The sequence below is a fragment of the Panulirus ornatus genome, chromosome 13 (genome assembly GCF_036320965.1).
Source record: "Panulirus ornatus isolate Po-2019 chromosome 13, ASM3632096v1, whole genome shotgun sequence".
Classification (NCBI taxonomy): domain Eukaryota; kingdom Metazoa; phylum Arthropoda; class Malacostraca; order Decapoda; family Palinuridae; genus Panulirus; species Panulirus ornatus.
Genome location: NC_092236.1, coordinates 12,814,043 through 12,839,712, shown reverse-complemented (window position 1 = coordinate 12,839,712; position 25,670 = coordinate 12,814,043). Strand labels below are relative to the sequence as shown.

Here is a 25,670-nt window from a genome sequence, read left to right as displayed (position 1 = left end):
CTAAGAAATAAAAGAAAGGAAAGAAGGGTGAACCTAGTGTATGTCTGGTTTCTTTGATGAAGGTTCTGTGTGTGCTGTGTTCTTATAGTACACTGAGAACTTCAGAGATTCTTTTGAAGCCACTGGTGTTGAACTGTAAGATGTTTGATGTGTGTATGGTGTTCTGTAGAGTAGTAAACTTAGTTTGTACAGGGTGGGATTGTGTATATTGTGCTGTTGCCTGTTAGGTGTTTGTCCTGGGAGTGTCCTAGGTGGGTGCTTTGTGTTCGTGTCCAAGTGGTTGCTGTACATCTACAGCTATGAGTAATCCTTTCTGGAGAGGCATGATCTGCAATGGAGGTGACATCACTGAAAACACATGCTTTATATAGACACATGTACTTTTCTCATACTTGTTTGCTGTTCGCTGAATTGTGAGGTATCACCAAGGATCAGACAAAGAACAGCCTTATTTGCTCACAGCCACTCTCTAGCTCTCATTTATAATTCACTAAAACCAGACCTTCCCTATCCACAGCCTGGCCACAGAGACCTTTCCATGGTTTCCCCTGACCCTATTGTATTCCCTGGTTAAGCCCAATAACATTGCATCACTCCTATCCTTGTTAACCACTTCAAACTTGCCTTTCTATGTTTAGACCTCAATCACTTAATAGATCTTTTGCTCCATCCTTCCACCTCCTTTGTTTCCCTCCACTTCAAAAATGTATATCCTCAGCCTCTCCACACTCACTCTCTCCATATGTCCATATCATTTCAGCACATACTATTCATCTCTCTCATACATGCTCCTTTCACTGCCACTTCTTTCTTTTACCCTATCATTTCTTATTCAATCTTCCCTCTGAAAACACTGCACTAGACTTATCTTCTGCCAGTGGCCTGTTAAGGGCGAGACACTAAAGATTAACAAGTGGCACTAGAGTTAGATCTACCCTTCTATAACAACATATTGTCCAAAAACATTTTATTTCCAACACATCCACCCTTCTTTGTAATTTTTTCTAGGGCCCATGCCTCTCAGATATACATCAATGTCAGGTTAACTGTACCATCAAAAAACCTATCTAAGCCCTTACAAACACTGACCTCTCTTTCCAAACACTCCTCAAAGTGCCCGAGACCTTAGCCCCTTCATCCACAGTTCCATTTGCTACCTTCAGGTATCCAAAACACTAAATTTCCTCCAGGTTCCCTACATTCAAACTCACACTCTAATCAACCTGTATCTCCAGTGTTTAACCTAATAACTTTGCTTTTATTCAAATGAACTATTCTTTCTTCTTTCACATATCCTCCCAAACTCAGAACCCAGCTTCTGCAGTTTCTCACTCAAATATGCCACAGTGCCATAACATCAGTTAACAGTAAGTGACTCATCTCCCACACTCTCCCAACTCCTGACAGAATGCAGACCTGCCCCTCTCCCCAAGGCCCCCACATTACTTCCCCCACTATCCCATCCATAAACAGATCAAATAGCCAAGATGATATCACACATCCCTATACACACACACCCTCACCTGGAACCACTCGCCCTCCTCTCTTCCTACTTACATACAAGCCTTATTCTCTTGATAAAAACACTTGACTGTTTCTAGTAACTTACCTTCCACATCATATACTTATATCCTCTTCCACAAATATTCTTTATCATTCCTATCATACAATGGAAAAACAGACAGAAAAGGCTACAATCATTCACACTGTCTCTAGCTGTCATGTGTAAAGCATCAAAACCACAACTCCCTCCACATCCAAGCCCCACAGACCTTTCAATGGTTTACCCCAAACATTTCACATGGCCTGGTTCAGCCCATTGACATCATTCCAATTTACTCTATTCCTTGCTCATCTCTCACCCTCTTGCATGTTCAGGCCCCGATTGCTCAAAATCTTTTTCACTCCATCCTTCCACCTCCAATTTGGTCTCCTGCTTCTCCTTGTTCCCTCCACCTCTGACACATATATCCTCTTTGTCAACCTACCCTCACTCATTCTCTCCATATGTCCAAACCATTTCAACACACCCTCTTCTGCTCTCTCAACCACATGTAACCCCTGGGACAGGGGGCTGAGAATTATCACTTTCCAATTTAGGAAAGTGAGAATGGAGTCAAGAAAGAATTTTTTCCTCTAAGGCTCAGTCATATGTTCTTGACACTACCTCACTTACATGGGAAACAGCAAACGTCAATGACAGAAGAGATATATGCGTGCTCTTAGATTCTGTCTGCTTGAGGTTACCCCATGAATGAAAGTGGAAGGGTTGAAAAAGACAAAAGTGTGCTGGAAGAGTGATTTTCATGGTGAAAAACTGATGTTGGATGTTGAATCATCTGCTCTTGATCACAAAGGATGGAAAAAGAAAGGACATCAACTCTGCAGAGATCCTTTTGATATAACCTAACTAATCCTCAAGGCATACAATGAAATCCCTTGTATAGAGGATTTCAGAGTATGGATGCCATGAAAGCAATGCTTTATGGTAGAAAGTCAAACAGCTGAGGAGTTGTAAATAGCTGGAGGAATTGGGGAAGTTATATATAAAAATTATAAGCAAAGTTATAGAAGATAAAGGGATTTAAAGCCATATAGCAACAAAGGAAACTAAGACTTACAAGGAAGTAAGAGGAGTTTTTGTATCACAGCAGGTAAAAACACCACCCTTACAATGGAAATGATAGCATGTAGATATTGAACTTAGAAATTTAATAGTTTAATTCACATCAGCACATTAGAGGTGGCATGGGAACACGTTCTTTGAGTCTTCACCTACCCACCAATGACACAAGAGTTAAGAGGTGGTCATGACAAAAGTGCATTTCAAGAAGCCACATCAGAAATGGTGATTGGAACAACTAAGATGCATAGAGGAAGCCATCTGGTGAACAGTCCTGGCAAGTTGTAAGTTTTTCACCAAGGTGAATTAATATTTCTGACATTTCATGATGCACTTTGACAATGTCCTTATGTAAGCACAGTATTCTGGATAAGTCTGCTTATAGGACCAATATTTCCTAAATCCATAGGTCCAGGTACTAGTACCTTGACTATCAAATATATTACATGCTACATTGTCTGCCCCCCATATATTTTCTAAGGAGATACATGGCTTAAGTTTGTTGTGGGTACAAGCACGTGACACTCTCAGGTTGAAATCATCATACTTCTGGTCACTGAGACTAGGGTTTCTAATGGTGTGAGCACCGGCAACCAGCCTGAGTATGCCTTAGGCTACCATGAGGAAATGATGTCCTTTCTTTACTCTTACAGGCTGCCACTTCATTTTGGGAATTTCACTCTTAGGCATTTTACTTCTTCAATCTGTGTTTCAAGATGGTTGGCTCTTGCCTTTCTTTGGAGAAAAAAAAGTCTAAATTTTGGCCTGGAAGCAAAAAATGTGGAAACAAGTGAGATTTCTAGGGACACTCAAAGTGTACAATTAGGTGGATGCTTCCTGCAAAAGCTCATCAGTGCCTCATTTCATTCATGGACCTAGAATACTTCAGGATCTTTGCCAATTCCATGGTAATCAAGGCCATAGGAGAGATGACAAAGTAATAAAATGTAAGTGTGACGTTGCATAGTGTCTGAAAAAACCTTGCCACCTCCTCTGTACTTTTAATGGTAACACATGGCAAAGATTAACTGTGAGCATAAGCATATGTTTCCCTCTGGGTGAAATGAACATGCATTCAGTCACCAAGACTAGTGTTTCTAACGGTGTGAGCACCAGCAACCCACCTTTGTATGCCTCAGGCTATCTTGAGGGAACAATGTTCTTTCTTTACTCTCCCAGGCTGCCACTTCATTTTGGGAATTTTGCTTCTGGGTGCTGTATTTCTTCCACCTGAGCTACAATATGAGTCGATCCTAGCTTTCTAAGGAGGAGAAACCCCAAAGTCTTGCATGGAAGCAAGAAAATGTGAGTACACATGAGATTTATAGGTGCACTTGGCACTTAGAATGTAAGATCAGGTGGGTGCTTCCTACAACACGTCATCAGTGCTACACTTCATTCAAATCAAAACTCTATGGAGCCAAAACATGGACATAGAATACTTCAGAAGCCTTGTTAATATCATGCCCAGATGTCTGCAGATGGTAATCAAGGCCAAAGTTAAGATGACACAGTACAAAAATGTAAGTGTGACATCATCTTTGAAAATATATGGGTAGGTTTACAATGTTTTTTGCAAACAATGTACAATCTTTATTATTTTGCATGGTAAAATAGAAATAAAGCAAAAATGTCTGTAACACACACCAAAAAAAAAGACACTGTGTAGGTAACCACTCAGCCATGAAAAAGGTTTATGGTTACTAATGCTGAAAAAACAAAACTCTATCTAACATCTCCCTACAATCAAACATGAATGAAATAAAATGCTCAGAACTGAAAAAGTTACTCAAAAACCAACAAATACATTAAAACCAAATCAAAGTAGCAAAATATACACCATTGAACTAGCATATTGATTTCATGAGCACATACTCACCCGATATACCTAACCAAGAACATGCGTTACCATATGATTAGGATCTCTAGAGATATAACAAAGTACTTACAATTCATGTTACACAATACACATGAAAAATAAGGATACAGATCTGACATGCTTGCAAACCAGAGGTTAACGGACACACAATGAAAACACCACTAACTGATATAAACAACAGTCAACAGGTCCACACCACAAAAATATGAACAAATGAGTAATGTGGGTTGATAACAATGAGTTTCCACCTCACAACTATGCAAATAAGATCACAGACCTAAGCAGGTTACTTTATGGTTGTTGGGTCTCTATAAGTGAACATCAGACAACCTCAGAGATATTATAGTAGTTGAAAAGGAATGATACCTCGGGAAACAAAGCCTACTTAGGGAGTTAAACACTGTTTTAAACCCTCTTCAAGAAAGTGATCCTCCTAATGCTTACATGACTGTCCTATGGTAAAAAGCATCACAGATATATCAGTGATGATTATAGTAGTCACTTTGTCACAGCTGGGAAAAGTGATGATTTGGTTGTAACTTTATCACTGCTGAGAAGATGCACTTTCATAGTCCTGATCATTTTTATAATTCAATTCATGTATTAGCGGAAGTAAATATGCATTCATTCACATGTTAGTCAAGAGCAAGACGATGATTTAAAAAGTTTTCTTTTACTAACAGAGGCCACAATAAATGACAACTTAAAGACACTTAAAAGTACATTGTCACCCTAATCCTGGAGATGCACAATCAATCTCATTCAAAATATGGGTAAATAATCAAACTTGATCTTGCAATTAAGATTTTCATAAAGACCTTTAAGACTATTATACATACTCCAAACACTCAATGATCTTTACAGCTACATTACTACATTATCAGACTTTTCCGCCTGTGATAGATAATACGTAACTGTCCAAGGCACAGGTAATAAATACTTACATGGCAAAGTACACAGCATGCAGGAGTTCCTTAATTAGTTCTGAGGTAAGAGGTATTCTTGGTGTTGGTCTTGGGTAAATCCCAAAGCTACTCTCACTGCCATAAGAAGAGCGATGATGATGCCCCGGCCGGTTGAAGCCCTGACACACCATTCTATGTAAAAAGAAAAGTTTCATCTTGGAACCAATTCTTAACATCCAATAGAGTTTCATCAATAATAAAAGAGAATATTATTTCAGTAGTATTTCATAAAAGGGGATGCCCATGAAATCATTACCAGGGAAACAAAGTCAACCTTGAGCCTGTGAAAAACATAATTCTGAGATACAGTCCTTACTTGCATTCACCTTTCATGTAGTTCTTTCACAAGCAATTGGGCTATCCTAAGCTAAACAAGGGAGAAAAACACAACTAAACATGCCTCAGTCACACTTAAATGCGAGCAAAAAAACTGTGTCATAAGGGCAGTATGCAAAATCTGCATAAAAGCAAACACTATGATCACTGATGATGTCCTAATTGCCTTACACAACTACCTACATTACCAAGCTACCAAAAAATCCCACACCCACGCCATTATCTTTAAAGGGTTAAGGGTTACATGTACCAGGTATAAATGCTTAGAATGGGCAAAAATCAGAGCTTGCAGCAAAGTGCAAACAGGATAAAAATCAGAACCCACAGCAAGTGGGATAGGAGTGTATCAATGTTGTTGGCATGATGACAGAATGATGCCTCAAGATATGACCCTCATCCATGTGAAAGAAAATGAAGGGCTTAGTAACTCATTAAATGGGGATGCATGATGTCACACTGTCACTGGAGGAGAGTAAACTCCAGCAGAGTTTACGTGGAGTTTTCACTCAAAATTCCACGAACTTCATGGAAACATATACTTATGTAATCTGATATTTGTTATCAATCCGAGGTTTGTTATTACAAACTGGAAAGAGCTAATACAAATACTGTATTAATGAGTTAGAAATGAGAAACATGCAACAGCTTGACTGGTAGCAGTGAGCAGCTGAGTCATGCATCCTCTGAAACCTTATGATGGTGCTATAACCAGAGACATTTAAATGAGTTCCAAATTTTCATTTTTTAGGAGTATGCTATCTATACTGACTTTTTTTCCTACCCCCATACACTTGAGGTAAGAGGGATTTTTCTGTTGGCAGCAAATGATGTTATGACCTAAACAGAGCTCTCACATCTTCTATCAATGCTGACTAAACCTCAAGCAAGCTTAACCCCAACTGCATCTTGGCTATGTTCTTAATATGAAGGTAATTACAAAACCCAATACCAAGCATCACCAATTTCATGAATTTTATGCAATCATCAGACTGGAGTAACCCTCTGACCATAGATCAGCCAAGAATATTTGGTTTCTGAAACCAGTCACTTGAGAACAAAAATTTCCAGTAGGATTTCAGTCAAAAAAGCCACATTTATAACATCTGGGGCAGGATCACAAATTTCAAAGTGCTTATGAAAAGTGGGTGTTTTAGTAAGGAAAAAAAAATTCTCCTTTACAAAATTATAGAATATCATACATATAAGATTATGAAACAACAGTGAAACAAGTGAAACTGGTCTTAAATTACACCTGCAGTTACAAATACTTCTGAAAGGAATGTATTTAAAAGACAGCACGGAGTGCTGCACAGCCTGGTTTCAACATGTTTTGGCTGTCCACCTCATTTATATAGTGTACTGATATGATCATTTTTCATTAAACAGATTTGTGTTTGGATTGCAAGATTTCTCATCACTATGGAGCAAATCCTGCTTAATTTCAACTACATTTAATGGTCTACTGTGATATCCTCTCCTTGCCATGGGTGAAGGGTAAATGAGGAGTGCATGTGTAACTGTTGCATCGTATACAGAGGTCTTAGGTGTCTGCTGAACTTCAATTGACTGCATAAAAGCATGAAGTGGAAATCTACATCAGTCCCTTCTACAGGGAAAATGTAGATCTACATGAGATCTGGTTAAAAGGTTAAAAGCTTTCTGACATCGAAGGTAAATAGACTCTGATCTAGACATTTCAATCATATTAAATTCATCTTCGTCCTTAACAACCATCCAAAACTTATATTTCAGACTATTTCTTGATGAGCTGAGAAAGTCAAATAAATCAAGCCCATAAAATTGCTTCCTTTCGCATTTTCAATTCGAAGCTCTCATCTTGAGGGTTAATGATTATCCACACATTTAGAAGGAGGTCCTAACCATTCCCATCAAACCAACAGATTGATGAATGAATCTAAGTTGAAGTTTAATCTCACCACTCACACCACCTATGTTTTTCTAGTCTCTCCACTCTGAGCTTCAATCAAAAATCTGTTGCAATTTGCATTCCTTTGTAATGTATCTCATTCTACCTATGATTTTCTACTCTCTCCAAGCTAAGCTCTACATTTCTGATCTTCACTATCACACACAGCCTTTAAATCTGTTGCAATCGTCATTCTTGTCTAATGCATATTTTCCATCATTCATTAGTTTATCATTTTCACTACACTCTCTTATTTAAATTTTCCATATATTCGAAGTTCCTATCCATTTTTCCATACCAGTATGCTTCTCAGTATGAACAGAATGACTCAGTGTTTGCAGGGATGAACCTCATGGAGCATACTTGTCAAACTCATCTGCTTTCTGTTTCAACCTTTTAAAGGCTTTTCCTAACAGAGAATTTCAGTGCTTCTACTTAAAATTGTTCCATGGCAAAGCAGTTCATCATGTCATCACCTATGAGAAATAGTCCTTAAACAATTTAAGTGCTTAAGTTCCTTTCTTCTTTAATCATCAAATTCAGCAAAATCCCTTTGCCAGCAATCTGATAATGAGTCACTGCATGCATGCTATAGCAAAACAAAAAAAATCTGCTCTTCTCTAAAGACTTAGTTCAACTGTCAAACACAAATTTTCCCTTTTTCACTGTCTCCTCAATTGCTTTGCCCTGATGGCTTTTATATGTCAAGAGACTAGACCATTCTAAACCTAGATCCTGTTTTAATGTACTAATTAAACATTTTTTTCAGAATCTAAATTTGGTTCATATTCAAAAAGATGACTACAACAATGGGTGACATCACAGTCATGATTACATGACTTCCGCATGTATAACACGAAACCTCCTTCATTTGTGATATCTAAATCAGCATTATGAGTATCTATGAAAATATTTTGGCTTGTACAGCTAAATGTAAAAAACTAACTTCTGTTGGGGTAAACAGTCACCAACATGTTTCAAGAAAATTTTGCGTGCACCCATCACGTTCAACCCTTTAACGCCACTAAGTTAGCCTTTCAACTCTTTTTCAACTCTTTTTCAACTCTTTTCATAGAAACAAAACTATATAAGTTTGTAAAACTATCAGCCACATCAGTCAGATGCAGTGTTGTTGAGGTCAGGCAGGTTCTTGCAACACTACCTCATTTTGATAGAAAACCGGCTCTTGCCTTATCTTGGACACCTTTTGATACTGAAAGAGTCAGTGCCCATAAAATCACTCTCCACACTATCTGCAGACAGATCATCATCATCAAATAATTCAAGATAATCTACCTGGTCTTCTAAATCTGGCTAAAAGCCACCCAATTTCCTTCCTAGAAAACTCGTGAAAAAGGGCTCTCATTAGCATGGCTGGTGGACAACTGACTGTGGGGAGAAATCACTGTGCACTGCCACCTCAGTTACCACCCTGGTTCAGAGCACAGCCTTAACATTGAGGTGCAAACCTAGATGCATAAATAAGTCTAGACTTTTGGGGCTCACATAAATATTCATCTGGACGTATTTATGACCTAAAGTGGATAAAACACCATATTGGGGCTTGAAAGCCTAAAAAATTTGATATTCCATTTCTTACTCTCACCTTACATTCAATAACAAACTAATTCTACATTGCTTCATTTCTACAGGCCAAAGATCTTATAAGAACATAAAATTTATTCCCTCCATTTAAGCACATATTAGAAACTAAATACCAGAAACTACAGTCTAATTGTATTATCCTAGTCATTACTTAGAAACAGATTTGCAGAGGTGCATGAGTGCAATCTTGGGTAATGTTGCCAGTCGAGCATTAAAGGCAACCATGATAGCAGTGGCCAGGTGGTGTCTTGTAACTGCGGTAATAGACGTCATTTGAGTGGGTGGACCCCACCGCACAGTGTCTGCATCTCCAGCCTCCAGTCTTTGTAAGGAGTCCACAGTGAAAGAAGCTGGAGCTAAACTAGCAGGCTGCAATGTAGGAAATCATTCAATTACAGCTGTAAGCACCATGAATTTGTCCTCAATCAGTTTTCAGCATCACAGTATATTATTACCAAGATGTGAATGACAGGAATGAAAAAAAGAACTACACAGCTGATACCACTTTAAATATGCAAGTGGGGTTTACCCTTATCATAAAACATATGACTACATATCAATAGATACATTTACATAGGTCTACTTTACATGGATTCGCACTTGCACAGTTTAAATATGATTCACACATAAACAGACTGAATAGCCAAGATCCTTGTGGAGGTCCAATCCAAAACTTGAGGCTAGTAAAGCCCAGGTATGGCTGAGTTCTATTCATATTTTCAAATCTATATCTATTTCCTATATCTACATCTATGCAGAAGGGGCAGAGGCATCCAAGGAATAGAGTGAATTGGAACGATGTGGTATAATGGGGTCGACGTACTGTCAATGGACTAAACCAAGGCATGAGAGTCATCTGGGGTAAACCATAGAAAGATCTGTGGGGCTTGGATTTATGAGGATCGGGAGGTGTGGTTTTGGTGCATTACACATGACAGCTAGAGACTGAGTGTGAACAAATGTGGCCTTTTTTTTTTTTTGTCTGTTTTCTTGGCACTACCTTGCTGAAGCAGGGGGTAGTGATGCTGTTTCCTGTGGAACAGGGTAGTGACAGGAATGGATGAAGGCAAGCATATAAATATGTGTATGTGTATGCATATGCGCATATGCATGTTTTTTCCAATATTATTATTTTCCTGCAGCCAATGTCCACCTGACTGGGTACTCTATCTTTGCCATGGGGTAAGTTTAATAAATTTGAAAGAAATAATAGGAAAAAGCATGACCATTCATCTGATTGTCTATTGAGCAAATAATCTCTTCTTTAAGTTATCTTAGCACTTATGTCCATGTCTAAATGATGCACAAAATAAACAAACTCTACTTTTTTTTATACATATATTCCTTTCCTCCCTTTGTGAAGTGATATCATGAAATGAGTCCCTGAGGAAAAATCCTTCTTTCACTCTTTCTGTTTCTGATATAAGTTAGCGATAATAAATGATGGGAGGAATTCCAACACCCTGTCTGGTAATCCCGTCCCTTTTAGTCACCTTCTATCACAAGCAGGAGATATCTCTAGCCTCCAGTCATTTTAAGGAGTCTGCAGTTAAAGAAGCCAGATATAAACAAGGAGGGTGCAAAGCAAGAAATTACTCAAAGGTAATCACTATGAACTTGTCCTCAATTAGTTTTCAAACATCACAGTATGTCATTACAGATATGCACAGGATGGGAATGAATCACACAGCTGACACTATTTCAAATATAAGGCTAGTGGTCATGATGAACTTACATCAGATGTGCTGAACAAGAGTGCAAATACACTTGACAGGCTGCCTGAAATATCATTCATGATGCTGCTGGAACAGAGCGTAATGCCAAGGGAGTGGAAGATGGCAATCTTTGTGCCTGTCTATAATAAATGGTATTGGGAAGTTATACTAAACTACCTATCAGTCTCATATCACTTTGCTTTACACAAATGAACACCATCCTTGTATGAAAAGTAAGAGGATCAACATACCTCATGAAAGACCGACTGCCGTGCAAGAGTGGGAAGGCGGAATGGTGCAATCCTTGGATTTCCTAGCTCGTCTAACACCTCCATATTGTACAAAGCCAGGAGTGCCACTTCAACACTCCCAACACCCTGAAACACACAGATAAATGATATTCATTTCCTTACAGTAGCCACAGGACCAATTTCTAAAAGGGTCTTGGTCATACCAAGGACTTTTGTAGAGGTACCTGCAATCCTATAGGGGCTGCACCATTTCCAGTAGCAAGGAAATGCAGACCCCTTTGGAGTTAAAAGTTCTTGATGAGACTGTACTCCCAATGACACAGCCTCACCACAGGTAACTTTTCACTAACAGCATAACCACAAGCAGATGGCATTGGGTACCAATTAGTGTTCTGAAGGCATTTAGTTTGTGTGTTGTTCTTGTATTTATGTTACTGGTAAGAGGAGTGTGAATTCATACATGTGTCTGAAAGTATGAGAAGAGAGAGAGAGAGAGTTATATGTATACGAGTAGATGGGACATTCTTTGTTTCCTGGCACTACCTCACTGATGCAGGAAACAGCAATTAAGTATAATTTTCCAAAAGAAGGAACAGAGAAGGGGACCAAGAGAGGATATTTCCTCAAACGCTCAGTCCTCTGTTCTTAACGCTACTTCGCTGACACAGGAAATGGCGAACAGTATGAAAAAAAAAATATAAGTTATATAAGTTATCTTAGCACATATGTCCATGTCTGAAAAATGCACAAAATAAACAAAACTCCTTTTTTTCATACACATATTCCTTTCCTCCCCTTGTGAAATCACATCATGAAATGAGTCCCTGAGGAAAAATCCTTCTTTCACTCTTTCTGTTTCTGACTTAAGTTATATATAACTTATACATATATATATATATATATATATATATATATATATTTTTTTTTTTTTTTTTTATACTTTGTCGCTGTCTCCCGTGTTTGCGAGGTAGCGCAAGGAAACAGACGAAAGAAATGGCCCAACCCCCCCCATACCCCATACACATGTATATACATACGTTCACACACGCAAATATACATACCTACACAGCTTTCCATGGTTTACCCCAGACGCTTCACATGCCTTGATTCAATCCACTGACAGCACGTCAACCCCGGTATACCACATCGATCCAATTCACTCTATTCCTTGCCCGCCTTTCACCCTCCTGCATGTTCAGGCCCCGATCATACAAAATCTTTTTCACTCCATCTTTCCACCTCCAATTTGGTCTCCCACTTCTCCTCGTTCCCTCCACCTCCGACACATATATCCTCTTGGTCAATCTTTCCTCACTCATTCTCTCCATGTGCCCAAACCATTTCAAAACACCCTCTTCTGCTCTCTCAACCATGCTCTTTTTATTTCCACACATCTCTCTTACCCTTACATTACTTACTCGATCAAACCACCTCACACCACACATTGTCCTCAAACATCTCATTTCCAGCACATCCACCCTCCTGCGCACAACTCTATCCATAGCCAACGCCTCGCAACCATACAACATTGTTGGAACCACTATTCCTTCAAACATACCCATTTTTGCTTTCCGAGATAATGTTCTCGACTTCCACACATTCTTCAAGGCTCCCAGAATTTTCGCCCCCTCCCCCACCCTATGATCCACTTCCGCTTCCATGGTTCCATCCGCTGCCAGATCCACTCCCAGATATCTAAAACACCTTACTTCCTCCAGTTTTTCTCCATTCAAACTTACCTCCCAATTGACTTGACCCTCAACCCTACTGTACCTAATAACCTTGCTCTTATTCACATTTACTCTTAACTTTCTTCTTTCACACACTTTACCAAACTCAGTCACCAGCTTCTGCAGTTTCTCACATGCATCAGCCACCAGCGCTGTATCATCAGCGAACAACAACTGACTCACTTCCCAAGCTCTCTCATCCCCAACAGACAATATTATTTTTATTATTTTTTTATTATACTTTGTCGCTGTCTCCCGCGTTTGCGAGGTAGCGCAAGGAAACAGACGAAAGAAATGGCCCAACCCCCCCCCTATACACATGTATATACATACGTCCACACACGCAAATATACATACCTACACAGCTTTCCATGGTTTACCCCAGACGCCTCACATGCCCTGATTCAATCCACTGACAGCACGTCAACCCCGGTATACCACATCGCTCCAATTCACTCTATTCCTTGCCCTCCTTTCACCGTCCTGCATGTTCAGGCCCCGATCACACAAAATCTTTTTCACTCCATCTTTCCACCTCCAATTTGGTCTCCCTCTTCTCCTTGTTCCCTCCACCTCCGACACATATATCCTCCTGGTCAATCTTTCCTCACTCATCCTCTCCATGTGCCCAAACCACTTCAAAACACCCTCTTCTGCTCTCTCAACCACGCTCTTTTTATTTCCACACATCTCTCTTACTCTTACGTTACTCACTCGATCAAACCACCTCACACCACACATTGTCCTCAAACATCTCATTTCCAGCACATCCATCCTCCTGCGCACAACTCTATCCATAGTCCACACCTCGCAACCATACAACATTGTTGGAACCACTATTCCTTCAAACATACCCATTTTTGCTTTCCGAGATAATGTTCTCGACTTCCACACATTCTTCAAGGCCCCCAGGATTTTCGCCCCCTCCCCCACCCTATGATCCACTTCCGCTTCCATGGTTCTATCCGCTGCCAGATCCACTCCCAGATATCTAAAACACTTCACTTCCTCCAGTTTTTCTCCATTCAAACTCACCTCCCAATTGACTTGACCCTCAACCCTACTGTACCTAATAACCTTGCTCTTATTCACATTTACTCTTAACTTTCTTCTTCCACACACTTTTCCAAACTCAGTCACCAGCTTCTGCAGTTTCTCGCATGAATCAGCCACCAGCGCTGTATCATCAGCGAACAACAACTGACTCACTTCCCAAGCTCTCTCATCCCCAACAGACTTCATACTTGCCCCTCTTTCCAAAACTCTTGCATTTACCTCCCTAACAACCCCATCCATAAACAAATTAAACAACCATGGAGACATCACACACCCCTGCCGCAAACCTACATTCACTGAGAACCAATCACTTTCCTCTCTTCCTACACGTACACATGCCTTACATCCTCGATAAAAACTTTTCACTGCTTCTAACAACTTGCCTCCCACACCATATATTCTTAATACCTTCCACAGAGCATCTCTATCAACTCTATCATATGCCTTCTCCAGATCCATAAATGCTACATACAAATCCATTTGCTTTTCTAAGTATTTCTCACATACATTCTTCAAAGCAAACACCTGATCCACACATCCTCTACCACTTCTGAAACCACACTGCTCTTCCCCAATCTGATGCTCTGTACATGCCTTCACCCTATCAATCAATACCCTCCCATATAATTTACCAGGAATACTCAACAAACTCATACCTCTGTAATTTGAGCACTCACTCTTATCCCCTTTGCCTTTGTACAATGGCACTATGCACGCATTCCGCCAATCCTCAGGCACCTCACCATGAGTCATACATACATTAAATAACCTTACCAACCAGTCAACAATACAGTCACCCCCTTTTTTAATAAATTCCACTGCAATACCATCCAAACCTGCTGCCTTGCCGGCTTTCATCTTCCGCAAAGCTTTCACTACCTCTTCTCTGTTTACCAAATCATTTTCCCTAACCCTCTCACTTTGCACACCACCTCGACCAAAACACCCTATATCTGCCACTCTATCATCAAACACATTCAACAAACCTTCAAAATACTCACTCCATCTCCTTCTCACATCACCACTACTTGTTATCACCTCCCCATTTGCGCCCTTCACTGAAGTTCCCATTTGCTCCCTTGTCTTACGCACTTTATTTACCTCCTTCCAGAACATCTTTTTATTCTCCCTAAAATTTAATGATACTCTCTCACCCCAACTCTCATTTGCCCTTTTTTTCACCTCTTGCACCTTTCTCTTGACCTCCTGTCTCTTTCTTTTATACATCTCCCACTCAATTGCATTTTTTCCCTGCAAAAATCGTCCAAATGCCTCTCTCTTCTCTTTCACTAATACTCTTACTTCTTCATCCCACCACTCACTACCCTTTCTAATCAACCCACCTCCCACTCTTCTCATGCCACAAGCATCTTTTGCGCAATCCATCACTGATTCCCTAAATACATCCCATTCCTCCCCCACTCCCCTTACTTCCATTGTTCTCACCTTTTTCCATTCTGTACTCAGTCTCTCCTGGTACTTCCTCAAACAGGTCTCCTTCTCAAGCTCACTTACTCTCACCACCCTCTTCACCCCAACATTCACTCTTCTTTTCTGAAAACCCATACAAATCTTCACCTTAGCCTCCACAAGATAATGATCAGACATCCCTCCAGTTGCACCTCTCAGCACATTAACATCCAAAAGTCTCTCTTTCGCACGCCTGTCAATTAACACGTAATCCAATAACGCTCTCTGGCCATCTCTCCTACTTACATAAGTATACTTATGTATATCTCGCTTTTTAAACCAGGTATTCCCAGTCATCAGTCCTTTTTCAGCACATAAATCTACAAGCTCTTCACCATTTCCATTTACAACACTGAACACCCCATGTATACCAATTATTCCCTCAACTGCCACATTACTCACCTTTGCATTCAAATCACCCATCACTATGACCCGGTCTCGTGCATCAAAACCACTAACACACTCATTCAGCTGCTCCCAAAACACTTGCCTCTCTTGATCTTTCTTCTCATGCCCAGGTGCATATGCACCAATAATCACCCACCTCTCTCCATCAACTTTCAGTTTTACCCATATTAATCGAGAATTTACTTTCTTATACTCTATCACATACTCCCACAACTCCTGTTTCAGGAGTATTGCTACTCCTTCCCTTGCTCTTGTCCTCTCACTAACCCCTGACTTTACTCCCCAGACATTCCCAAACCACTCTTCCCCTTTACCCTTGAGCTTCGTTTCACTCAGAGCCAAAACATCCAGGTTCCTTTCCTCAAACATACTACCTATCTCTCCTTTTTTTACATCTTGGTTACATCTACACACATTTAGGCACCCCACTCTGAGCCTTCGAGGAGGATGAGCACTCCCCGCGTGACTCCTTCTTCTGTTTCCCATTTTAGAAAGTTAATACAAGGAGGGGAGGATTTCTGGCCCCCCGCTCCCGTCCCCTCTAGTCGCTTTCTACGACACGCGAGGAATACGTGGGAAGTATTCTTTCACCCCTATCCCCAGGGATAATATACATATATATATACATATACACACACACACACACACACATACATACGCACATATACACACACACACACATACATATATATACATATGAGAAATGTAAGAAACAATTTAGAAAACTGAAACTTCTAGCTTGAAATGAATGAAAAAAATGAATGTCACATAATGGTTCAACCTCTGGCTATGGAAAAAAGGAAATGTATAATTTATTTACACAAACGTCAATAGCAGTTCTCATCAATTTAACCACTGTATCAATAAGCATCCTCCTCGAAGGCTCAGAGTGGGGTGCCTAAATGTGTGTGGATGTAACCAAGATGTGAAGACCCTTACTGGAAAAACAATCACTCGAAGTAGAACCTTCAGACACAATTGAAAATGTGAAGGAAAATAGTGAAATTGGAGAAAAATGTGGCTTAGACAATATATATATATATATATATATTCTTTTCTTTTTTTCGTACTATTCGCCATTTCCCGCAATAGCGAGGTAGCGTTAAGAACAGAGGACTGGGCCTTTGAGAGAATATCCTCACCTGGCCCCCTTCTCTGTTCCTTCTTTTGGAAATTTGAAAAAAACGAGAGGGGAGGATTTCCAGCAACCCGCTCCCTCCCCTTTTAGTCGCCTTCTACGACACGCAGGGAATACGTGGAAGCATTCTTTCTCCCCTATATATATATATATATATATATATATATATGCTGTGGTTTCAGTGCATTATACATGACAGCTAAAGACTGAGTGTGAAGGAATGTGGCCTTTGTTGTCTTTTCCTAGCTCTACCACCTCGCGCACATGAGGGGGGAGGGGGTTGTTATTTCATGTGTGGCGGGGTGGCAATGGGAATGAATAAAGGCAGACAGTATGAATTATGTACATGTGTATATATGTATATGTCTGTGTGTGTGTATATATATGTAAACGTTGAGATGTATAGGTATGTATATTTGTGTGTGGACGTGTATGTATATACTTGTGTGTGTGGGTGGGTTGGGCCATTCTTTCATCTGTTTCCTTGTGCTACCTCGCTAACGCGGGAGACAGCAACAAAGCAAAATAATAATTATTTTCATTATTTTCTGATGATACAGCGCTGGTGGCTGATTCATGTGAGAAACTGCAGAAGCTGGTGACTGAGTTTGGTAAAGTGTGTGAAAGAAGAAAGTTAAGAGTAAATGTGAATAAGAGTAAGGTTATTAGGTACAGTAGGGTTGTGGGTCAATTCAATTGGGAGGTGAGTTTGAATGGAGAAAAACTGGAGGAAGTGAAGTGTTTTAGATATCTGGGAGTGGATCTGGCAGCGGATGGAACCATGGAAGCGGAAGTGGATCATAGGGTGGGGGAGGGGGCGAAAATTCTGGGAGCCTTGAAGAATGTGTGGAAGTCGAGAACATTATCTCGGAAAGCAAAAATGGGTATGTTTGAAGGAATAGTGGTTCCAACAATGTTGTATGGTTGCGAGGCGTGGACTATGGATAGAGTTGTGCGCAGGAGGATGGATGTGCTGGAAATGAGATGTTTGAGGACAATGTGTGGTGTGAGGTGGTTTGATCGAGTAAGTAACGTAAGGGTAAGAGAGATGTGTGGAAATAAAAAGAGCGTGGTTGAGAGAGCAGAAGAGGGTGTTTTGAAATGGTTTGGGCACATGGAGAGAATGAGTGAGGAAAGATTGACCAAGAGGATATATGTGTCGGAGGTGGAGGGAACGAGGAGAAGAGGGAGACCAAATTGGAGGTGGAAAGATGGAGTGAAAAAGATTTTGTGTGATCGGGGCCTGAACATGCAGGAGGGTGAAAGGAGGGCAAGGAATAGAGTGAATTGGAGCGATGTGGTATACCGGGGTTGACGTGCTGTCAGTGGATTGAATCAAGGCATGTGAAGCGTCTGGGGTAAACCATGGAAAGCTGTGTAGGTATGTATATTTGCGTGTGTGGACGTATGTATATACATGTGTATGGGGGTGGGTTGGGCCATTTCTTTCGTCTGTTTCCTTGCGCTACCCCGCAAACGCGGGAGACAGCGGCAAAAAAAAAAAAAATATATATATAATCTTTTTTTCTTCTTTTATACTATTCGCCATTTCCCGCATTAGCAAGGTAGCGTTAAGAACAGAGGACTGGGCCTTTGAGGGAATATCCTCACCTGGCCTCCTTCTCTCTGCCTTCTTTTGGAAAATAAAAAAAAAAAAAACCTGAGAGGTGAGGATTTCCAGCCCCCCGCTCCCTTCCCTTTTAGTCGCTTTCTACGACACGCAGGGAATACGTGGGAAGTATTCTTTCTCCCTCATATATATAGACAGACACACACATACATATACATCCCCAGCAACAGGGGGAAAATTATATTTTCAACACTCATACTATAGACACTGCTGCTGTATGTTACTCCAATGAGAATGCAGCATGACATACTGATTTATGCTAAGAGGCACAAACACAACTGAAATTTCTAATGAATAACTTAAATCCAGATAAATTTTCATTTAAAGGATTCACATATTTTTCAACAAAATCTGAAGCACTAAATACCAAATTTTGAGCAATTACAGCAAACTGAATTTAGAAAAAATTGCTAATTAAAGCCTGGATTTAATCATGAAAAATATACAATTGAAAGTTGCTTATAAAATACCTTTTTATCACCAAAGCTGATGGATGACAAGTAAATGTACAGAAGACTTGGAGCAAACAAAAGCACAAATTCCCGCAACTGTTCATCTTTACTACGTGCCAGGGCAAAGAGCTGTTTCACTGTACTCTCAAACAATTCTGGGCACCTATACAAGAGGAAAAATTAAGGAAAAAAATATGTTTCATTCTTGGAAGTGTTACACTGAATGCTATTCTGCACTCTTCCTTACTATTTCCAACACATATGTAATCAGGATCTAACTGATGGGACACCTGCCTGCACAAAGGTTGATATCTAGTATGTACAGGATCCTATGGGTGGTGCAGGTCAATTACTTTACTCCAGTTTATTCTAATAAAATACAAGCAAGTCACTGCTAATCACCTAAAACTTTACGAAAGCTAATTAGGACTTCAGCTACCAAATGGATCTCCTTTACAATCATTCTTGATCATAAAAACAAATTTAAGCATTAACACACTGAGCCTTTTTCAGGAACCATGATCTAAGTACATCCCTTTTTTTTTCTCCATAATGACATTAGTAACATTATTTCAAAGATGCCAAAAAAAAGGGTAAGAACAGTTTTACAGGAGAAACTAAGCATAAAACCTGTTACAATTGATGAAAAGAAGTACTTCTATAGTATCAGAATTGTGAATGAATGGAATAACCTTCTTAATGAAACTATGAATACACCCATTACATGGACTGATCACTTGTATGATTGTTATGAAGTCTAAGATATGGGGACCCATAAATGCAGAATCCTTCCAATGCTGTAAAAACAGGTTATTACAAACACTCACACAGAGAGAACAAGTACATGCAGCCTACATAAATATATATATGGGAAAAGAAACAATCATTGAGGCTTCAGCATTTTTTTTTCTCTGAAATTAGGTCAATTTGGTAACAGCAAATTGCCTCTCTATTTACTTTATCTCTGCATCCTTTAAACCTATAAACAACGGCCTCCTAAGTGTTAAGATTACAAGAACTTCAAACTGCATCCTATTAATAAGCAATATCCAGTAAAATTAAAGTCCCATCAGACCAAGCAAACCCACATGCATCTAGCTGGATTATAGCAAACAATGAAATCTTTAAACTTTGTCTTGGATCAGTGTAAATATGCAATTACAGATAAGTTAATCCACAAACCAGTCATTGGTGTAAGTAAAATCTTGATGAAAATTATATGACTACCAAATACTGAAAAGAAAAAATATGTGCATACCTTGATCGTTCATCAAACAGAGTATATACTGCACTAATTAGTTTCTCCTGGTCACAACTCTGCAAACATTCATAAAGCTGTTTGCAGTCACTAGCACCATCACAATCCCCAAGCCAATCTTCCACAACACCCATCAGCCCATCCATTGTGGCAAAGTACAATCTAAACAATGGAAAAAACAAACATTTCTCTTAGGTTATATGAGTTTAACACAGATGATGACACTAAAAAATTCAGCTAATACCATCTTTGTATCCATGATCTGCATGTCAGAAGTGGAGGGAACAAGGACAAGGAGACTAAGAAAATATGAAAGGATTGAATGAAGTGGGCTTTGGGGATTAAGGCTTGAACATTCCATAAGGTGAGAGGTGTGGATGAAATATAATGAATTAGATAATATTGGTGTATAAGTGGTGACATGCTGTCATTGGACTGAACCATGACATATGAAGACGGGCTATGAGGCCTGGCTGTGGTTGTTAAGCAATGATTTCAGTACATTATATATGACAAAGTAGGTGTGTGCAAATGAGGCCATTATACATCTGTTCCTGAAACTACTTTGCTATGGCAGAACAACTGAATACAGAAAAATACATAGAATACAAAAAAATCAACACTTCCCCTAGATGCATCGAACCCAAGTAATACATGTATGCTCTGAAGGAAGAAAAACTATTTCCCTTCCATACACAGACCCCTGTAAGCCTTTGAAAAAACACTTGCTTAATGGGGAGTTTAATATGTTGTTTTACCTAAACAAAAATGCGGAACAAATCCATGCAGATTCATATCTATCAACCATAATAAATCACAAGAGGCTGCTGGATGCTCATTCCCAGGGACATAACCTTGCACTTACCCACTCAGGTATATGACATCACAGTGCAAATGTGAAGCAATGACAAGTAGCCACTTCCCTCCTCCATCATTCACTGACTACTGGCAATTCTTCGTCAGGCTAGTTACTCAGGAATCAAGGAATGGCTTTCAAAAGTGAAGGGAAAATGAAATAAAATATCAAATATACATTTCTTATGCAGAGAAAGAGGCTTCCAACTGAAAGGCATACCCACATGAAGGGGAAATGAGTGAAGAAAATACTCAATGGCCTAATATCAAACCTTAAACCAGACTATACACTGGTCTAAAGTACATTGTCTGGTAAACTTTCAGGAAAACTTCAAACCTGTATTCTTAAAAGGTTTACTTCTAGATCTAAACAACTCACCAAAGTTTATTTCTAAATCTGCCCAACTCATTCCAATGTGCTCCTTAGTAATCTTCTACAATACCAAAACATTTTTTGAGTCTCAACTGGGCAAAGGAATTATCTGATAGAAAATTTCAAGCCGGGATTCTTAAAATGTTTATTTTCAAATCTGACAAACTCATTCCTATCAGAAAACTCAGGGTTTGAACCAACCTTTTCCTATGTAACAGGAGCAGATTCTTTCGTTTACACATGCATGACTCACTAACTCTTCTTTCTAATCCCATAGTTACGGAGAACAGATGTCATCAGAAATGCTTTAAAGCCATCTCACCCATTCAGCTAACAGACAGTGAATTCAGAATCCTTTAGTGTCCTCATCTGGGACTGATAAGGGCCTAAAGTCAGTTGTTGTTTGCTGATGATATAGCACTCTTGGTGGATTCAAAAAAGAAACTGCAGAACTTGGTGAATGAGCTTAGAAGAGTGTGTGAAAGGAGGAAATTGAGAGGAAATATGAATAAATGCAAGGTGATTATATTAAGTTTGGCAGGGGTGAGGGATAGTTTGAGATCCATACATAGAGAAAAACTGGAGGAAGTGAAATGTTTCAGGTACCTGGGAGTGGACATGGAACCATGGAAGTGGAAGTGAGTCATAGGGTAGGTGAGGGGGGAAAGGTCATGGGAGCACTGAAGAATGTGAGGGTATGTTTGAAGGCATAGTTATCCCAACATTATTATATGGATGCAAGGCATGGGTTATGGATAAGAATATGCAGAGGATACTGGGGGTGTTGGAAATGAAATGTTTGAGGACAATTTGTGATGCAAAGTGGTTTTATCAAACAAGTAATGAAAGGATATGAGAGAGAGGTATGGTAATAAAAAGAACATGGTTTAGAAAGCTGAAGAGTGTGTATTATAGTAGTTCGGACATAAGGAGAGGATATATGGGTCAGAAGTGGAGGGATCAAGGAGAACAAGGAGACCAAACTGGAGATGGAAAAACATAGAGAAGATTTTGAGCAATTGGGCCTGAACATGCAGGGGGGTAAAAGGCATGCATGGGATAGAGTAAATTGGAAAAATGTGGTATACTGGGGTTGACATGCTGTTAGTGGACTGAATCACAGCATGTAAAATGTCTAGGGTAAACCATAAAAAGATTAGTGGGACCTGGTTCAGTGCCTTAAATATGACTTAAATATTGTCAGTTTGGTGCTACCTCATGAAAAAAAATGTGAAGGTGCTTTATCAGTTCACCTACACATCTAACTTGAAATACTGTGTGATTTTGATATACAACTGTTAATGTAAATTTTAACAAATAAAAGTCGTGGCAGAGCATGATTTGGAGCATTAATTTTTGTTTTATAATGACCTTAGCTATCAACCTAATTTTCATCTACCCATCTATCTACATCTCTGACACCTGTTCCCCACTTGGAACTCCCTCCAGGGGGTGGCAAGGCAATAGAGTCCCTATAATTAATGAACTCAAGTGTTGCTTTTTAGCCTTTAGTTACCCTCAAAGGGCCACTGGCAGAGTGCAACTCTAGTGCAGTGTTTGCAGAAGCTCCTACCTAATGTTCCTACTGACAACATATACTTAATGCTCCTGTCTTATGTTCAAACCTACTACTTCTACCAAATGTTTCTACCTGATGCTCCTGCTTAAATGTTCCTACATACTACTTCTAACTACTGCTCACCACAGGAAATCTTGAGTTACGAAGAATGAGATGTGTGAGATAAGTGTTGTCAAGTGTAATGTATGACAGGTTTGTGGACAAAATACCATAAGTCAATGCATGGAAGAGGCAGAAACAAAAATCATCATCGTATAAAAAATATATGATGGTCTAAATTTCATTCCCCTGGTCTCATTTTACTTAAAATATAGCATATTATAACAACTAAATGATATCAATAAAGCTCCTGAGTGAATGGAGGTGTAGAGTACTTATACTAGGACACTACATTCAGTACCCGATATTTAACTTAATTTAGAATGTTAGTTAAAAATACCAACAAAATAATCATCTCCTCAATCCCACTACATGATGATGAATATGTGCTAGAGTACATTTGCTATATGGGATGCAATTTTGTGAATATGAAAGCATACAGCATATAACCTTCCCAATAACAGTACATAAACACAATACCAAAACAATCGCATGTTTTTCTTTCAAATGAAATACGGTATAAGTTAGCTGTCATGGGAATACATGTTAAGTATGCTGAGGGTCTGTTGTTTTTCATAAGTATTTCATCCAATCTTACGTAAATTGACAACACTATTGACTTGATCTTCATGGCCCACCTCTCCAATGTATCAATCATCATGTGAAAAGAATTTAAAACTACGACTTCCAAACCATGCTCATTCCTAAATATTTCATATCATTCTACCCTGAATAATATTTCAAAGTCCAATTGCCCAAGCCCCTAAACTTAACAATCACCCTTCATTTACATGATTTTCTTTCACCTCCAAAAGCTGGATTCATGGTGCCCTTGAAGCATATACATATATCTACCAAACATAATCAAGGTTGGTAATAACTAAAAGCCAAAGAGGAACATATTTTGAGTCGTGCCGTCAGTCAGAGAAAAAAAAAAATGCAGGCCACAAATCAAAATAAGTAGGAGTCGAAGATTCACTTGTGAGTATATATAATCATCTATCATGCTTTTAACATAGAATGTGCTGATTCTTATGAAAACACAGTCTCTCTTTAACTATCACTTGACATCTTAAACGATATAAGTAAGGGGGAGTGTTCTGAAATGACACTCCCTCCATAGGTGATATGAGGCTTGGCCATATTTCTAGACACCATATACATCGTAAACGACCAGTGAGTTGACTTACAATACTACTGGTAACACCAACAAGTGTATGTAATGTACTATATACGTTTCCTTACCAGATATTGTATATTCTGTGTCATTGAAGTTTATCCATGTCGTCTGCCATATTGACACTTGCAAACTGAGCTTGTGACTGGCTGGTCCCTGGCCTCTGGCTTATGACGTAGGCCCCGCCAAATTCAAACAGCATAAAAAATTAATACACTCATTACCTTTCTTTCAAATTTTATCTTCCAACACCAATACACCTTTTAGGAACAACTTGCCATAGAGCGATATATAAACAAGTTGATTTAAAAGATTAGCGGGGTCTGAGGCAGAAAATTAAGAGCTCTTGTCTTCAATCGCCATTCATTCATTCATTACTCAGTATTACCCCAGGACCAGTTTCTATGAAAGAGTCCTGGTGTTAAAGGGATTTTTTTTTCCTTCTAAACGTTGCGCGACTTCTAGTAGCAGGGAAATGTAGACATCTTTGGAGTGAAAAGGTTTCCCCACGCTACTAAAAACCCAGATACAATAGTGCAACCTCCTGCTGGTGATCCCGGCAACACCTCTTAAGTCCTGAGTGTGTGTGTGTGGTGTGTGTGTGTTCTCAGTTCATTTGCAATATGAGTTTCCATTACAGCAGAATAGGCGATCTCAGCTTACTCTAAAAATCCCTTTACTTATTGTCAAACCGGCTACTGAAACACTAGTAAAACAGCTTTTCTTAATCTGCAATTGAGAAATTGTCCAACATGTGGAATTCTGCTACAAGCTCAAACTAGGCGGCAGATGGTCTAGTTGCATTCATGTAAAGTCGGGGTCAGGTGAGATCCTAGATCATCGTTCCCTTCCCCTTCTACGCCTTTTCATCCTCCTGTAATTTTTCTGATTTTATTTAAAGAGTCGGGTCTAGAATCACCTGCTGCACCCTTATTATCTTTGCTTTCTTGTTCTACTTCGTTTGTTTTGCCTATGATGACTTTTGATTGGGGCATTTTACCTATGCTAAGTTGGTAAGTCACTACAAAAGAGTGAAAAAGATATTCAGTCAATTGGGCTACATCTGCTACAATCTCCTTCATGTTACAAAAATTAGATATTTAGGTCACAGATGGACTCACGCTCCTTGAATCCCAATTAATAA

General features: G+C 39.4%; 1 protein-coding gene across 4 annotated transcripts in view; it reads right to left on the bottom strand.

Annotated features, from left to right (window-relative positions):
* Positions 1-24,707, bottom strand: part of Hyccin (PI4KA lipid kinase complex subunit hyccin) — a 79,610-nt gene extending 54,903 nt beyond the window's left edge. For all 4 annotated transcript variants that reach the window (XM_071668673.1, XM_071668675.1, XM_071668674.1 and 1 more), the window contains exons 1-6: positions 24,595-24,707; positions 20,444-20,605; positions 19,204-19,348; positions 11,302-11,427; positions 9,487-9,704; positions 5,447-5,599 (exon numbers count right to left, since the gene is read on the bottom strand). In XM_071668673.1, the coding sequence (XP_071524774.1) occupies positions 5,447-5,599; positions 9,487-9,704; positions 11,302-11,427; positions 19,204-19,348; positions 20,444-20,589 (788 nt within the window). In that variant the 5' untranslated portion in view covers positions 20,590-20,605; positions 24,595-24,707. The remainder of the gene's footprint in view (positions 1-5,446; positions 5,600-9,486; positions 9,705-11,301; positions 11,428-19,203; positions 19,349-20,443; positions 20,606-24,594) is intronic.
* Between the last annotated feature and the right edge of the window lie 963 nt (positions 24,708-25,670).